A 17,659-nucleotide genomic window follows, 5' to 3' on the forward strand; every position below is an offset into this window, starting at 1 on the left:
AAAAAGCTGAAAACAGCTTATAAGCAACCCATAAGCAACTTATAAGCCAATCCAAACGGGCTCTAGGTTCGTTTAAATTGTTTGTGTTTTTTTTCTTTTACTTGCTTTCAATATTGTATATTCATTCCCGGGTGGGATGTCCCGGAAGAATACAAAAATGTAATAAAAAAAAAAGAAAAAAAAAAGAAATGGAGGCCGTTCGTGGAGAAGACCTCGGGATGTCGGGGATAGCTTAGCATAGTTTATCATAGTGTAGTTTAGGTTTATTTTCTCGCATTTTTCTTTATTTCGGGTTGTAATAATTCGGATTTTATTTTCGAACTTTTCTTCTGCGCGTGCTTGTTTGTTTTACGTGATTTTACTTGATTGGATTTCTATTTAAGCCAATACGAGTTAATTAAAGCAATCGTCCTAAAACTACAGGACTCGAGGGATACTTCACACCTTCGCCTCGGTCAACAGAATTCCTTAACTGGAATCTCTGTCGCTGATAAGTTTTTAGAGTCAAACTTGTTTTGAAAGAGATATCGATTTTACGATGACTTGGCATACCAAAACTCGATGCCAGGTGGCGACTCTTTTTCTCTAAATAAATTCCTTTTTGAAACACAATTTTCGTCACTTTGTAATTTAAAACCCTTTGAACTTAACATAATAAATCTTGTTTTTGTGGGAAAAAGGGGTGTGACACCCAAGTCTCAACATACTCAGTCAAAATCTGTATATGACAAGTACATCACAAGAATATCACAATAGAAGCCATAGCATAATACAACGCAATAATGTATGAAATGTGTATGCAATGCATATGATGTGTATACATGTACTCCGATGGTGGAACATCACATCTCGATAACACAACCCATGGGGGACTCGCGAAGTCCATGTACCTTACGGTTCCGGCAACAACCTCGGCAATAGCTGCCTAACGATTTCGTCAATAACCTCGGCAATCGCTACGCACATCCTCGATTTCGGGACAACCATCGGACATCGATCCTCACGTCACTCTCATTCAACTGAGCCCAGCTCATAACAGTGCTTTCTCAAGTATCATCAATGTATCAATAGTATATCATGAAGGATGAGAATGCGTGCAATGTTGAGTTCAATGTCAATAATCAAATCAATATCAAAAGTACCACGCATGGGTGCACCAACAATATCATGAAAAGGCTACACAATAAGCCATAATAGAACACATCCTCGTATCAAACGTCAACAGGTAAGATACTACAATATCATGGTCAAGATATATCAATAGTCTCCAACAACTACAATCCCCATGTGGCATCAAGCCAACAATAATAGGACAAGATAAGTCACAACACAACGGGGTGGCTAACCCCAACCACACAATAGGACCCAACCTAAGACAATATACAACCCAACTTCATACCCGAAGGTTTACATGCTTTCTCCGATAATATTGTCTAAATATATGCTTCGCTAAATGAAGTTTCACCATAGGATAAATTGTAACCTACCTGGAAGGCCGAACAGCAATATCACCAACAATCACTCCTTAGACTTCTCTTTCCTCTGAGCCTCGAGATAAAGAAAGTCTAGGCACATTCGAATTAAGAAATTAGAATCAAGAAGAACATCAAACGAACCCTACTTCTATTCAAGACCCAAATCCCCAACCTATGGAATGGGTTTTATGGACTAAAAGAGTAAAATTAGGAATCTAAAGGTTCCAACATGAAATTAAAGCTCTAGGTGATCAATTCCCATCAATATCAAGCTAGAATAACCAACAAAATTACCCAAATTCGGATTCTAGGCAAAATTCCCTAGTTTGGGTATAAACCCTAACCTTAAATTCACAAATTATCCCTTGGAAAGGGAAGACTCAAGTCATTATAGCTAATACCCATCAATATCAGGCTAGCCCATGGTAAATCCACCAAATAAACAAGGTTTTATCATCATTATCATCAAATCATTAGAGAAGAAAATCTACAAAACCCCCTTTTGTTCTTACCATTTAAGAGAAATCTAGGCATGGATTGTTGATTAGGAAAAGCTAGTGAATCATTTAGAGACAAGATTGATACCTTAGAGAAGAAATCAGCGGTAACCCTCCAAAATCTCCTCCTTAAGCCTCAAGAACGAAATATGGGAAAATGACTTAGTGTCTAAGGGTTTAACATATTAAAAGGCCTCTGACTCAACAATTACGCTTCAAGCGCGTCGAGACCGCCACGTTATGTCTCCGCTATGACTTAACTAATACCATCACAGCGGTCCCTCAACAAATCACATTGTCGCTACAGAGGCACCGCTATAGCGGTTTTAGTGCTGCCATAGCGGGCACCAGACACTAGGTCACATACTCAAATTTCATAACTTGCACCTGAAATTCGATTATCGCTCGGTAAGACCTGCTCACATGCCATATACGCTACCCCCCCCCCCCATAAAATGCGCTACGAACGCGCTCGTGGTCTCAGAATCTCTATCGGGGGCCCGTTGATCGAGTCAACTCCTGAAATCTCCAACCTAGTAATCCAAACCGAGTCCCAAAACGAATCAGAGTGCATTGGGACTCAAACCGAATATACGCACAACTTCTAATATGCCATCCAGACCTCTCGAAATCGACGGATTCCCGAAAAAAGTCCGTTTATCCAAAGGTCAACTTTGAGTCAACCATTCTTCGCTTTTAAGCCAAATTTCGCCAAAACTTACCCAAATCAACTCTGATGACCTCAGGAAGCGTGCCAACGATCCCCGCGGGTTAAATATGAGCTAATAAAGCTCAGAAAGGGATCAAAAGGGTCGGGGACGCAATAACAACCAAACGGGTCATTACAAAAGGGAATTATAACGTGGGGATTCGAACCCTCACCAACAAGGTGAAAGTTTAGGTAGTCAACCAACTGAGCTACTAGATCTCTACGTCTATCAAAGCGTAGCATAAGCATGTACACATCTTTTCATCAAACGCTTCTAGTGGTAATGAATTTTGTTTTGTACTGAAATTTTTGAGTTTCATATGGTTTATTCAGGAATGGGAAGGCCTTCTATATGGTTTTGGGCAATTCTCCGGCAATTCTCCCCCCATGAGCTAGCTTTTGCGTTTGAGTTAGGCCTAAGATCCATTTAAATACATGGTATCAGAGTCAGACCCATCCCAATTCATTTATCTATGTTGAGCCCCCATTTTATATCGTCCACGCTCCAGATGTCCAGTCCTGGGCGTGTGGGGAGTGTTGAATCCCACATCGTTCCTTTAGGGATGGAAGGCGGTCTTATATGGTCTTGGGCAACCCCTCCCATGAGCTAGCTTTTTGGTTGAATTAAGTTCAAGATTCATTTCTTTACATGATATCAGAGCCAGATACATCCCAATTCATTTACCGATGTTGCACCTCAATCTTATGTTGTCCATGCTCTAGATGTCCAGTCCTGAGCATGAAGGAGGTATTGAGTCTCACATTGTTCATTTATGGATGGGAATGCCTTCTTATATGGTCTTGGGCAATCCTCCCCCATGAGCTAGCTTTTGGAGTTGAGTTAGGCACAAGATCCATGAAAAAAGTTTTAAAGTTTCTTTGAACGAGTGTATTTCGAGGAGAATGAAATGTTTGTTATTATTATATATGTTATTTAAGTAAATTATCTAATTTATGAAAAATAATCTTATCTAACTAATTTAAAACTTAAAAGTGAATTGACACATAATTTAATTTATATTATCAATCCTGAATTAAGAATCTTGCAATTATAAGTTTTTTTTTTTTTTTTTTTTTTTTTTTTGTGTTGACAGATTTAAAGATATTTTAGGCATTTTAATAGGAAAAGTTTAGCACCTTTTATCAGCATATACTTATTTATACCAAGTGTTTACCCTCAATCAATAATTTAAATTTTAGTAACCAAAACTTAAAGTAAAAATACATATCACGTAATCATGGTTAAATGATAAATTTGTGAATGAAAGACACGTGTCTTGCATTCATTGGGAGGGTAAACACCGAACAAGTTTTTATCCCTTTTACCAAATATATCAATAACTTATTTTCAAATTTAGCACTTCTTTCTAAATACTTGCTGCTTATTTATAAAAAAAAGCTAATGCACATACATTTTAAGAAGAAGAAAAAAAAAAACCCCAAAATTGATCATTATCTTTGGACTTTTGCCCAAAATGATCCTATTTCTTTCACAAGAAGCACAAGTAATCCACATTCTTTAATAAAATGTGGCTCAAAGTGATCGTTCAGTGAGTGTTGCATCTATGAGTTTCGTCCTCTTCCTCTTATTTTGTTCGTTAAATAACTATGAGATGCCATGTCAAGGAACTAGAATTTAACTGTAAAAATCCTTAATTTTTTTTAATCAAGAATTCCATTGATGTATATTATACAATATAGCATTTTACGACCATGTGTCATGATTATACACACTACTACTCCCTCAAGTTCAAAATAAGTATCCGCTTAGCTTTTAGCACACCAAAATATCAACTCCTACGAAAAAATAGATATTTTAATTAAACTCCTCTTAATTAAAATTTGGATATTACTATTAACTTGACACATTAGGATCTGGTCACTTAGCACTTAATAAGGACAAATCCGAAAAAATAAAGTTAATTTCGTTTTGATTATGTAAGTGGACATTTATTTCGAAAATAAAAAGGCTAAGTGAACACTTATTATGAACCGGAGTGAGTATAGCAAATCTTGGAGATGGTTGTCACAAATTATCCATTAATACACTATCATATCCCTTGTAACTTGTAAGTTGGAAGTACTATCCTGTCAAGTTTAGATTTTACTGTTTATTGTGTTTGTGGTCCTTCTTAGAAATTTTCTTCTTATTTATCATCTTCAAAAGATAACAAGAATCGGATAATAATGACATACTTATTGAACTATTTCCAAACATCAAATAAGATAAGTGACAAGAAGTCAAGAAGATTTATCGGTTATGTTGAACAGATAGTTACTATCAACCATCTGAGATTAGCAAAAGGTTTGATTGGGTTATTTCTTAACAAAACGAGTGGTAATTTTGTTTCCAAGGAAATAAATCTCATGTGAGGCGTAGATGAGGTGTTCAAACCGACGGAAGTTGGGATTAAAACTAAAAGTATACTCCCTCAATTGCAGCTGTTTTAATTGATTGTTTTACTTTTCTTTTTGAGATAATGACAAAAAACAAATATGAAGTATCACTTTTTTGTGAGTTTTTTATTTGAACAATCAGATATTTGCATTTTCCACCTAAATTATCATCAAATATTTATCAAAACACACCTCGACTGGTACTTGATTGTGCAAGGTGTACATTCTCTTTTTTTGTTTAAAAGCCAAATGGCCCTTCATGCGGATACTTAAAGAAATTAATTGAAAAAAATTAAAATGAAAAAAATAAGAGATAATGGTCAAAAAACACATATGAAGTATTAATTTTTTGCTAGTTTCCTACTTGAACTACCAGATGTTTGCGTCCTCTACCTGGATTATCACCAATTATTTATCAAAACACACTTGGAAAGTTCACATCTTTAGTTTAAGACTAGAAGGTTCAAAAGTAGTCTTTTTTCTTTTTTAAATTCTATGTCAAGTTAAACTAAGACAAACAAATTATAACGAAGGAAGTACCATTAAAAATGTGGACTATTTATGCTCGATGGGAAAGAAACAGGATTAATTTGAGCCAAAATCCAAAGATAATGGATTAGTTTGGACTTTTTCTCTACTTTCTAACACTCGGGCTTATATACCCCTGTATTAACAAAAATAAGGGCCAAAGTGGAGGGAATCGGTAGGGATGAGTTAAATGGGTGGGTTTGCATAGTCAATTGGGTATTTAAAATCGGGATGAGTTATTTGTTTCTCAGTTCGCCACGCGTTCATCTATTAAAAATAAGAGTAAATCAGTGTAAAAGTGCAACGGAATGAGTCTACTTAGACCGAAAGTATAAGGAAAAATATATATTTTGACTGAAAATATAAGGAAAATTTACTTGTCGTAGCTATTTGTAAGAGGTACTTATTGATAATAACTAGTACTATTTAATTTATTAATATTACGTAGTTACAGTGATTTTCTAATTTACATATCGTAGTTGTACTCCTCTTTATCATCCTTACACCGAAACCCTACTCTACAAATCAGAAAACCCTAATTTTCACTCTCTCTCTTCTCTCTACCTCAATAGTCACCCATGGCTAAGAAGCGAAAAATCAGAGCTTTCGAATCCACACAACAAGAAGTTGAAGAACCACAAGACATAAACAAGAAGCTGATGTTGAACAAGAAGAATACGAAAACAAGAAGAAGAAACAGTACATGAAAATGACGAAGAAGAATCAGATCCTGAAGACAAGAAACTTAAAGTGGCGGCGATAAGATCTGCCACACCACCATCAAGTCACCGGCAGAAATTATTCCACCAAAGGAGCAAATCTTTGAGGGATTGAATTTGAGGCTTGTATTCGTGTTTGAGGAGTGGAGATAATCTCAAATTGAGCAAATATACCTGCTCGTCATTCTCCTTCTTGCTCATATCTGAGTATATTTAAGTGCATTCCATGACTTCTTCTCCTTCTTGTATCTGAGATTTGAGTGTATTTGTCATTTTTTTTTTAGTGTAAATATAGGTTTAATGTATTTAGCTGATTGTATTTTTGGGCAAACTAGATGTATTTGACTGTAGATGTTGTTTGAATGACCGATATACATATGTTTGTATATAATTTTTCCGAGTAAATACAGTGTATATGAAATTTTGTATCTGAATTTTCATGTTTGTATACAATTTACCCGTCATTGTTTGATACATCCGAATACACTCTATAGCAGTAAAATACTGGTCGGTGACAGCTCAAATACATTAAAATACAGTCGAATACATTCAACCTTTGCAACGTCCAGCGATGGCCTTGCTGATCAGAGGTCGAATACATTCAAATATAGCAAAAAAAAAAAGATACATCAATATAGATATACTGGAGTACACAGCTCCTTCGTGTATTTAAATAAAGTGAAATACAATCATTTTGAAGACACATGTATTCAAAGAAATTAATATTACATGCGTTCAAATACACGGGACATCAAATAAGATTGGCTACAACTCAACATTATATTCAAATACACTCAAATATAATGAATTGCCCTAAACTAGTCATGAAATGTAAATATATAAAATGTAGCTGCAGATTGTTAGAAGCTTAAAGGCAGTGATTCATGTAAGTTGTCATAATGGGAGAGATATATTTGCACACAAACTCAAATAATGCGTATATTTGACCTTTTCCGTAATTTAAACGTGCTCTTAGTGGTAGTGGTTAAGTGTCAACATTTCTCATCCCACTTCCCCACGCTCCTTTCCACTCTACCTGATCTATCTCTCCATTTTTCTTTCCTCATCCAACAAGTCCTCTCAGTTTTTATAATCTCAATTTTGGGTAAGAATTCTTACATATTTTATATTTAGCACTATCCAGCCTAACTTTTTATTCTGTATATATATCCATTGAAACTGTTCTTTGATTCTTTGTAATTTCTGAGGACTATGTACAATTTAATGGTCTATACGGGCTTGTTTGGTTCGCTGACTAAATTCTCCTGGGATTAATCTTGAAATTATAATCCTTGGACTAATTTATACCATGTCCAAGATAAAATAATCCCAAGTTTGATGAGATAAGGTGTGATATAAGGGGTTGTTTGGTTCATAGATTAAATTATCCTGGGATTATAGTCTTGAAATTATAGTTCTTGGACTAATTTATCTAAAATAATCTCAAGTTTGATGGAATAAGCTGGGATATCCAGGATTAAGTTTGGTATTAAATACTGTGTTTGATAGTCAACCAAACACACTATAAATTTAATCCCAAACTTAATTCTAGGATATGCCACCTTATTCCACTTACCAAACCACCCTAAGAACTTTCATCACATTCCTGTACTGAGATACAAGCAATTTTCTTATGTAGTGCTGCAACTTATACAAGAAGTATATATCCTTAGTTCATAGTCTCTTGAAGAAAAAGATGTTTATTTAATAACCATATTTTGTGTGGGTTTGTCTGTATTTGTCTAATACTACGTGTATATGGAGATTAATGTAATGATATTTTGCCCAATTTGAAGATGTGTTTATTGGGTATTGAGTACTAGTGGATGTACTCCCTTGAATGGGTATATTGCTAGTATAATATGCAGCACTTGTTTGACCATCTCTTTAGGGGAAAAAAAAAAAAAAAAAAAAGAATGGAGTGAGGCTGTGTTTGGTATGAAGGAAAATGTTTCCCCGGAAAATAAGTGATTTTTCTACTCATTTTCTTGTGTTTGGTACATAAGCAAAAAATGTTGTCCCAAAAGCATTAGTATATAATCTAGGCAATGTTGTCCCAAAAGCGTTAGTATATAATCTAGGCAAACATTATGGGGGTGGGGGTGAGGGTAACGTGTGAGGGTGGGGTGGGGTGGGTGGGGATGGGGTGTGTTGGAGGTTAAGAGGAGACAATTGGTGTGGAATGCCACTTGTGGAACTTATTTTCGTCATCTTTGAGGAATTTGTTTTTCTAGAGAAAACATTTTCCAAAATTTTTTACTAACTAAACATGAGAAAATTGGAAAAATGTTTCCTCCATACCACCAAAAAGGTCATGTGTAAAAGATGGCCTAAAAGGAGAAGAAGACATTTAATTGGGTCTGACAGAATGTTGTATTTGGCCTTTGATATTTTATATGATGGTGGTGTCCGGCCCAGCTTACGGCGCAACTCGACTATTCCACCTGGTACCTACTCCACCAACTCAGGTATCAAGTAACTCTACCACCAAGGCCTAGGCGGATAGGAGAATGTTTTTGCCTTCGCTGAGATTTGAACTTGACACCTCGTGGTTCTCGTTTCTCCTCCCTCTTCATTGACAAATAGGCCACACCCTTGGGTGCGCCTTGATATTAAATCCTGAGATTCTTGAGCATGTGTTTTATTTATTATTTGGAGGCTAAAGACATAAATCTATATTTGCAGGAGGTGTGACTCTAACTAAAAGTGATGTCTTCTTTAATCAGTCAAATGGTTCTTCCATCAAATAATGGTTACAAGGCATGGGAAGATCCTTATTTTTTCAAGTGGAGGAAAAGAGATTCTCATGTCCCACTCCATTGCCATGAATCAGTTGAAGGTAATGCTCAATTGCATCTACTCCCTCTGTTTCAATTTGTTTGAACCTATTTCCTTTTTAGTCCGTGCCAAAATGAATGACCTCTTTCCTAATTTGGAAACAAATTTACTTTATGAATGATTTACAGCCACACAAATTTTCAAGGCTTATTTTGAACCACAAGTTTCAAAAGTCTTCCCTCTTTCTTAAATGTCGTGCCCAGTCAAATGGGTTCATATAAATTGAAACGGAGGGAGTATATAATAATACTAACAACGACCATGCTAAGGGCTTGTTCTTGATAGAGTTTTCCTCTTATGCCTATCAATAGTTTGGTTTACAGATATGAGTAGATGAAGCTTACAATGTTATTGTGACAAATAATTAGTTGTATTGTTCATTCTTATTTTCTGGTACTTTTTTTTTTTTTTGGCAATTTACATTCCTTAATGTTCTGAAGTTATATGTTAATTATAGAGAAGTAGCTGAGAGATGTATTATTTATTTATTTATTTTTTTGAAATCGCAAGATTTTATTAAAGAAACTAATCAGCACTGAGATGGTGCTGTACTACATGTAGTGAACTGAAATGACCCCCAAAAGGCAAAAACCTCCCTACCAGTGTTAATTAAAGCGAAAAGCGCAAAAAAGCTCTAAGGTCAGCTAGGGCTTTAAGCGCAAAAATGCAAATAAAGCATGGGCTTTAATGAAAAAAGGCGCAATGGTGAAAAAATACAAAGATATATATATATATAGTCCAAGACTACTAATAATAAACATGAACAACAAATATATGGACAAAGAAATTGTAAAAACATTACGATAAAGTGAAATATCAATTATCTAGGGTCACCTCTTCAAGAGAGGCTCATTGTCAAGGAAAAGTATGTCTTAGAGCCTTGTTGATGACACTAAAGCGCAAATAAAGCGAGGCGAAGCGCTCAACATGTTTTGAGCCTCGCTTCAGGGCTTAAGCGTGCCTTTGACAACACTACTCCCTACCTATCCCTCGAGGAAATCCATGAATTTTAAAACAGATTGGCTTTCATTTACAGTTCCTGTTTACACCATAAATAAAGCAAAACTATACAGTTAAATCTTATCTTCTCAACTGAATTGACTTTGTCTTCTTAAGATTCAAATTTCTCTCATTTCCAAACTGTTCACCATATGCAAGCAGGGATGGCATTCCATATTTTGGTGCATGCCCTGGTTAAGGCCTCTTCTATTACAGCATCTGAGTAGTCTTGCACAGTTTTAGGCATTACCCAACAGAACACCAGGATGTTAATGAAAAAGCTGCCAAAATCTGAAGTGTACATGACGAAGCAAAAAGATAGACTGGGTTTTTGTCAAACAAGAAACATATGCTGCTTGCCTCTTTTCTGAAGGTTCTCGTGTGTTAGACATATTTCCTTACCACCAACCAAGAAAAACAAGCTATCTTATAAGGAACCTTTTTCCCTCCATAGTTGTTTCCAAAGCCATACATTAGTTTCTGTTGTTGATAGAAAACTGGAAGCATGATTTTACGAAGAAGCATCCTTTACTGTCCCCTTTCCAAATAGGATTTATCTAAATACCTTTTTGGTAGATTTAAGGAACTTCTCTTCAGGTTTGTTTAATGTTGAGACAAGCTGAAATTTATTTTGAGATATTATCAGGAGAATAATTTGGATACTGAATGAGCTCAAATCAATACATTACACTACTGGAACCGTATTGTATTCAATTTGTCTTATGAGAACCCCGTGTTCACTTATTGGCTCATAAACCCCCTCAAAGTTACTTCCCGTCCTAAATTTTCCTCTGCCTCTGACGGTCTTCCACAGTGGCTTGGGGAGATATTTACTTTGAAGGTGAAAAGGTCAAAATCTGCCGGTGAACTATGCAAAATGCTCAAGCTTTGCCCCCGTTATTAGTTGGGGTCAAATGAGCCCCTACCGTTAGCAGAAGAGCTCAAATCCGCCCTTGTTTGCTAACCACCGAAGCTTTTAGACTAATTTAGTCTAGTCTTGATGTTTAACACTGGAGTTGCCACATAGCATCATTTCAATCCCACACTTCAATTTAAATTTTTCTTTCTCTTTCTCTACCACGATTCCACACTTCCTCTTCTACTGCTCTTTTCCTACTATCCTGCCACTACCTCCACCATCACATCCATCCCTTAACCTTCTTCCAAAATCCCCAAATACCATACCCAAACTTATATAATAGCCCAGTTGCCAAAAAATGCGGATACTGTTTTGTGTATGCCATTGGGTGATAGGAGGGTGGGATTTTGAGTTGGTTTGTGGGGGAGGTTGGTGGGGTGGGGTAGGGGGAAAAGGTTGTCAATTTGTTTTCAGACTAGGCCTCTACCACGACCTTCTTGGCTTCGCATTGGTGAGAATTATAATCCTAGTCTTTCTTTAAGCGGTTTTGATATTGTTCCCGTGGATTACTTTTCTAGAGTACCTTTCTAGCGGGTTTTTACCTTTTTTATTGTATTGAGAAGAAAAAGTGGAAGACGGAGGAGGTAGCAGCCGATGATGTTCTCTGTCCGGCCAAGAATTCTCTGGTGGGGCTCCAATAATAAACATTAAGATTAAAATTAATTAATCCAAAAGCTTTGGCCGTTAGCAAATAATGGTGTATTTGAGCTCTTTTGCCAAGGGAAGGTGCTCATTTAACCCAACTATTAATGGAGGGAAAAGCTATACCATATTGCATAGTTTAGGGGTAAATTTGTACCTTTCCCTTTAATTAAAAGCCTCAGCCACTGCAGAAGATCGTCAGAGGCAGGGAAAATAGAGGACGAAAGTAACGGTGAGAGCTCCCAATAGGTTAATAGAGGGTATTCATAAGACCAATTGAATGCGATAGGGCCATTTTTGGACGTTTTCCCCTACACTAATGATCAATTGGAGTTGCTTGACTTCAAATTTTATTGTCCTTTTGTTTCTTCACATATATTGATGAATCAGAACTTTTGGTAGTCATTAAAATTCTAATGTGAGTGCTGGTTTCTTTTCCTTCTAATTCTTGAGCTCTGATACATGAAACAAGAACATGGGCGCCATAGTTTGTCAATCGACTCACTTGGCATAACTAAGTATAAGGTGGCTTTGTAAATACGTGGGTGAGTTTTCGCCCTTGGTCCCTTTTGGTTGCCTGAAACTGTATTAGTCTCCATTCAATTGCTTCAAGCTGTCTTGATAGCTTAAATGGCTATTTCTGATCCTCTTGAAAGGTCGTTAGGTTGAATAGCGAGTTTGCTTGCTGCAACCTGCTTATACTCATATAATCCTTGAGTAACAGATAAGTAGTCTTTGGCTAGAAGCTATGAAGATCAATTAGAAGCTGCGCACATCCAAAGCTTTGTCATTTGTCAAGCATCGGTTTTGCAATTAACTGATAAGGGTGAAAGATCACACAACATGCTATACATACCTAAGATATCAGGGTCTCTGGTGCTTCCAGAGTCCTTGTACTTTGAGTCTTATGTTTGTCCATCTTCATTGTCTTTGTAGAAATATTCTGTTCTTGATAGTATTCTTCATGCTAATTGTGCACTGTCATAGTGCTTACAACTCCCTCTCCTTTTTATGTCAAGCAGGACCCTAATGCAATCCCGGGATTATTACTAAGAAATTAGATAAAGCCTGATATTGACGTTGTCTCGCAGAAGTTTGGTAGTTGAAGAAGTTTAAACACCATAAATTTTGTGTCACCTTTTGACTGTATACTGATAAACTTGATTGTCATTTTTAAAAGTTTCTTCATTGAATTATTATTATTATTATTATTATTTTTTTTACAACCGTGTTGTTTGGGCAGCTTGCGCGCACCTTGACTAATTCCACGGGGTACCTGCTATTCTCACCAGGTACTAGATAACTCTGTCCACCAAGGCTTGGACAGATGGGAAGAAATCACCTAGTGTTTTTGCCTCAGCTGAATTTTGAACTTGAGATCTCATGGTTCTCAACCTGCTTCATTGACCACTGGGCCACACCCTTGGGTGCTCATTGAATTATTTGTTTCTAATGCTCCTACTTCGTAACTTTTATTGACACTCTGGTGCTATCTAGGATCTCTGAGATATTGGAATGAGCGCAACAAAGTGGATCTATTGTTATCAAAATCTGCAGTTTGGGATGATGATGCTGTTTCTAGAGCTCTTGATTGTGCTGCTTACTGGGTTAATGGTTTACCTTTCGTTAAATCTTTGTCTGGCTTATGGAAATTCTGGTTGGCTCCTGGCCCTAGTAACGTTCCAACGAATTTTTATGATAGCTCATTTCAAGATTCTTCATGGGAGAAAATACCAGGTATGGATTTTGATAGAGCTCTACTCACTTTAAAAAAAAAATTGTGCCTGGCTCAGCTCATAGTCCTTCACTGATCTTTACTCTTTTGAATGCTTGAATTTTCTGAGCACTTATTTCTCCATTACTAGTTGTACCTCTATTGATTGTGGACAGACCTCTATATGTCTTCCTGTATTAGGATGTCTTTCACAATAGTAGATATATTATCTTTTGGAGATTTAAATTGTTGGATAATGTAATGTCAAATGTTCAAGGTTTTCATCACCTTGCTTCAAGTAAAACAAGTAGTTACTGTTGTTTTTTTTTTTTGAACAGTTAAACATTTCTATTTTTCTATTATGAACAGAGAAATACACCAGTAGTGTATTTCAGTAGTAATTACAAGCAGTTGTCACAAATACAAAACCTACCGCCTATTCCTTCATAAGCTATCTAAAATCTTAGCTATGTCCTCTGCCTCCTGAGGGAGTTCATGAATACACCAAAAATGGAAAAAACACCAGACAGTTCATTTTTAACTTCTGGAAAGTGATACTTTTATTTTCAAAACATCTATGATTCCTCTCCTTCCATATCGTCCACCAGATGCAGGCCGAGACAATCTTCCATCTCTCCCTGTGTCCTGACAGATTCCCATCTCTGTTCCAGCAAGCTAGAACTTTAACTGTACTCATTGGCATTGTCCATTTTAGACCCTTCAAATTATGAAAAATCTGCCAAAGTTGTTCTGCCACTTTACAGTGTAAGAAAAGATGATTAATCGTCTCTGCTTCAGTTTCACAAATAAAACATCTGGAACATAGTTGACGACCCCTCTTCATCACATTATCTTGAGTTAAAACAGCCTGTGTAGCCACTAACCAAGTAGTCACTGTTGTTTCTGATCTACTGTTGGATTTCCTTGAAGAAAATGATGGTAGAGTTGCAAATGTACTTTTACTGTTTTACGGATTATGCGGCTTCCTGTTAGCTTCTCTTTTGTACTGCCCTTCTCTGTTTCTCTATCTGCAGCCCTCCTAACTTTCGAGGATTATACAAAATTAAAAGGGGATTTTTCAATTTTTTTCAAAAAATAAGAAAATTGTAATACGTACGTGGCGTCCGCTGTGGCATTTGAATAACTGGATCACATCAAGCGCTGTTAAAAATAGGGATATATTTGAATACTTTCTAATGGTAGGGGTACATATTTCCCAAAAGTATATCGGAGGTTAAATGTAGACAATATTTGAAAGTATAAGGGTAATCTAACCCTTTTCCCTTTTAAATTTGTTTGGACTCATCTTATGATCATTGTTATTTCTTCTTGCATCTATGGATTTATTATTTACCCAATTTATCAGTACCTACATCTTTAACATTTCCACAGAGGGGAAGCAAGATTGTATTATATTCAAAACTTAAAGTGCCCCTTCTGTAAACTAATATCAGAATTCTCTCTTCCAGCCCCTCGCTGTAACTAAAGCCATTACTTCAATCTATCAATGCATAGGTTTTGTTTTTAATTTTAGATCCTTCTGCTATCACCATGTTTGGATATGCATCCGGAAACTAATATTTGCAAATACATAAAGCTATAAAACCACTTCTCCTCATAACACTATCTTTTTTTTCTCAAGATGTTTATTTAAATTTTTTCTTGCTCATTTATGATATAAATTCATGTTTATGCTGGAAACTACCGAGTGGTAGACTTATCTGTCTTTAGCTGGTCATTTTTCTCTTTCTACTTTTTTAATCAGTTTCTCCTTCTGACTTTTGTGCTCTTCTAATCAATACAGTTCCTTCAAATTGGCAGATGCATGGATACGACCGGCCTATTTACACAAATACTATATATCCATTTGCTTTCAATCCACCTAAAGTTCCAGATGATAATCCTACCGGCTGCTACAGAACTTTTTTCTTCCTTCCTGAAGAATGGGAAGGTGAGGTTTTATGTTTTTCCAGTTTGTGTCGCCCTAAAATATACTGCTTGGTTCCTATTCCATACTCATCTTTCTTATAGCGTCACCTATTTTATATCATATATAAAATATATTTGAGGGAGTGACTTAATTTGTTGTTGAATATCAGTCTGTTTGGCAAAATTTATCCCAGTATTTTTTTAAAAGGTATGATTTTATTAAAGAATTAATCAACACTGAGAGAGTGTTATGATATATACAATGTAGAGGAATGACCCAAAAAAGAAGAGACCTCCGTATCTATCCTTGGAGGAATCTATAAATTCTAAAATAGATTCTGTATTATTTGCAATTTCCTGTTTACACTGAAAGAAATCAAAACTATACAGTTAAAACTTTATCTTCTGAACTGAGTTGGCTTTGTCGTCAAATTTAAAAACACTTCAAATTTCTCTCTTTCCATATTGTGCACTAGATACAAGCAGGGTTGGTATTTCATATTTTGTGCATACCGGGGTTAAGGCATCTTCAATTCAAGCATTTGAGTAAGTCCAGTGCAGATTTAGGCACTACCCAACGGAATCCCAGGATGTTAAAAAAAGCTGCTAAAGCTGAAGTGAGACAAGATATGCATAAATAAATGACAGATACTTCCTGTTTGTATAGAGGATTGGTGTCTTTGGACAGAACTGTATTTTGTAGGTTTCTCCTTTTTTGGGATATCTCTTGTATACGATCAAGTTGACCTGTTTATTATCAATGAAATCTTTTACTTGATTCAAAAAAAAAAAAGGGCTGATACTTCCTGAGTGTTTCTTTTTCACACATGAAGCTTTCTTTTTTTGATCAAGTCAAGTATTTCATTCATAATAAGAAGGCCATTATAGCCATATACCAGTATTGTCAAAAGCGAAAAGCGCAAAAAAGCTCTAAGGTCAGCTGGGGCTTTAAGCGCAAAGGCGCAAATAAAGCGTGGGCTTTAATGAAAAAAGGCGCAATGGTGCAAAAATACAAATATACATATATATATGTTTAGTCCAAGACTAATAATAATAAGCATGAATGACAAATATATGGACAAAGAAATTGTAAAAACATTACGATAAAGTGAAATATCAATTATCTAGTGTCACCTCTTCAAGAGAGGCTCATTGGCAAGGAAAAGTATGTCTTAGAGCCTTGATGATGACACTGAAGCGCACATAAAGTGAGGCGAAGCGCTCAACATGTTTTGAGCCTCGCTTCAGGGCTTAAGCGCGCCTTTGACAACACTGCCATATACAAGAGGTATACTGAAAGAGGAGAAACCTACAAAATATGGTTCTCTCCAAAAGACACCCCATCCTCTATACAAACAGGAACTACAGGGTGCACCAAAAGAAAATAAGGGATCGGAGACTACTTCTCAATTGAGCAAAGCTCATCTCCACCCCTTCAAAAACTCTTCTATTTTTCTCTTTCCAAATGACCCACAAAAAAGCAAGAGGAGTAACATTCCACTAATTGTGCCTTCTTCGTAGCTCCGCTCTTCCAGCTGAACATCAAATCCTTCACTCAGGAAACTTCTACTGGACAACTGCTAGCCTTTTTTTGGAATGAGAATCGTTAGACATGCTTGCTTAGCCACTAACCAAGAAAACAATCTACCTTATAAGGAACCTTTGTCTTCCATAATTCTCTACTAGGCCATAAATTAGTTTGATTCTCTACTGATAGAAACTTGCAGCGTGATCTAATAGTGAAGCATCTTTTACTGCCCCCTTTTCAATTGATTTTGTCTTCCTTGTTTGAGTTGAGAAGCCTTGAAAGACCCCCAATGTACTGCAAAATTCAGCAACTCACAGGTTTGAAGGTAATGGTATACACAGAATTTTGTATGTTGTTGTTGTAATTTGTTGTGCTATAACACTGAATTGGCAATGCTAACCTCACCATGATATTGTCTTGCTCCATGGCGAGGGAATAACAAGACAAGAATAAGCTAAACTGAGAATGAACATTCTCTCTTCAATCACATGCCTACTTTCCAGACATAGGATTGGGTTATTTTCCAATCTCATGTCCATTTTCATCAATAAACCTAAGCCCCCAAGGGTTAAAGTTGTCCAAGGTGGGATAATTGAAGACTAAAACTATCTCGTCCCTTTTTTATGGTACTTTATTGATCATTGACTAGTCCTTGGTCTGGTCATTATACTTTGTCCTTATTACATTCGCTATGACAAACTTATGTGTACATTTGCATTTTCATTATCCTTTTTATTGTAAAATGTATTGCTTTTTCATTATCTT

At 36.2% G+C, this 17,659-nt stretch overlaps 1 protein-coding gene across 2 annotated transcripts in view; it reads left to right on the forward strand.

Moving 5' to 3' along the window:
* Positions 1-7,278: 7,278 nt before the first annotated feature.
* LOC132056549 (uncharacterized) overlaps positions 7,279-17,659 on the forward strand; it is a 28,735-nt gene continuing 18,354 nt past the window's right edge. The window contains exons 1-4 of one of the 2 annotated variants that reach the window (XM_059448812.1): positions 7,279-7,430; positions 9,011-9,164; positions 13,221-13,460; positions 15,242-15,388. In XM_059448812.1, coding sequence (XP_059304795.1) covers positions 9,035-9,164; positions 13,221-13,460; positions 15,242-15,388 — 517 coding nt within the window. In that variant the 5' untranslated portion in view covers positions 7,279-7,430; positions 9,011-9,034. Of the gene's footprint in view, positions 7,431-9,010; positions 9,165-13,220; positions 13,461-15,241; positions 15,389-17,659 lie in introns of those variants that run through there. The other variant, XM_059448819.1, reaches the window with a different exon arrangement.

Source organism: Lycium ferocissimum, chromosome 1 (genome assembly GCF_029784015.1).
Source record: "Lycium ferocissimum isolate CSIRO_LF1 chromosome 1, AGI_CSIRO_Lferr_CH_V1, whole genome shotgun sequence".
NCBI lineage: Eukaryota > Viridiplantae > Streptophyta > Magnoliopsida > Solanales > Solanaceae > Lycium > Lycium ferocissimum.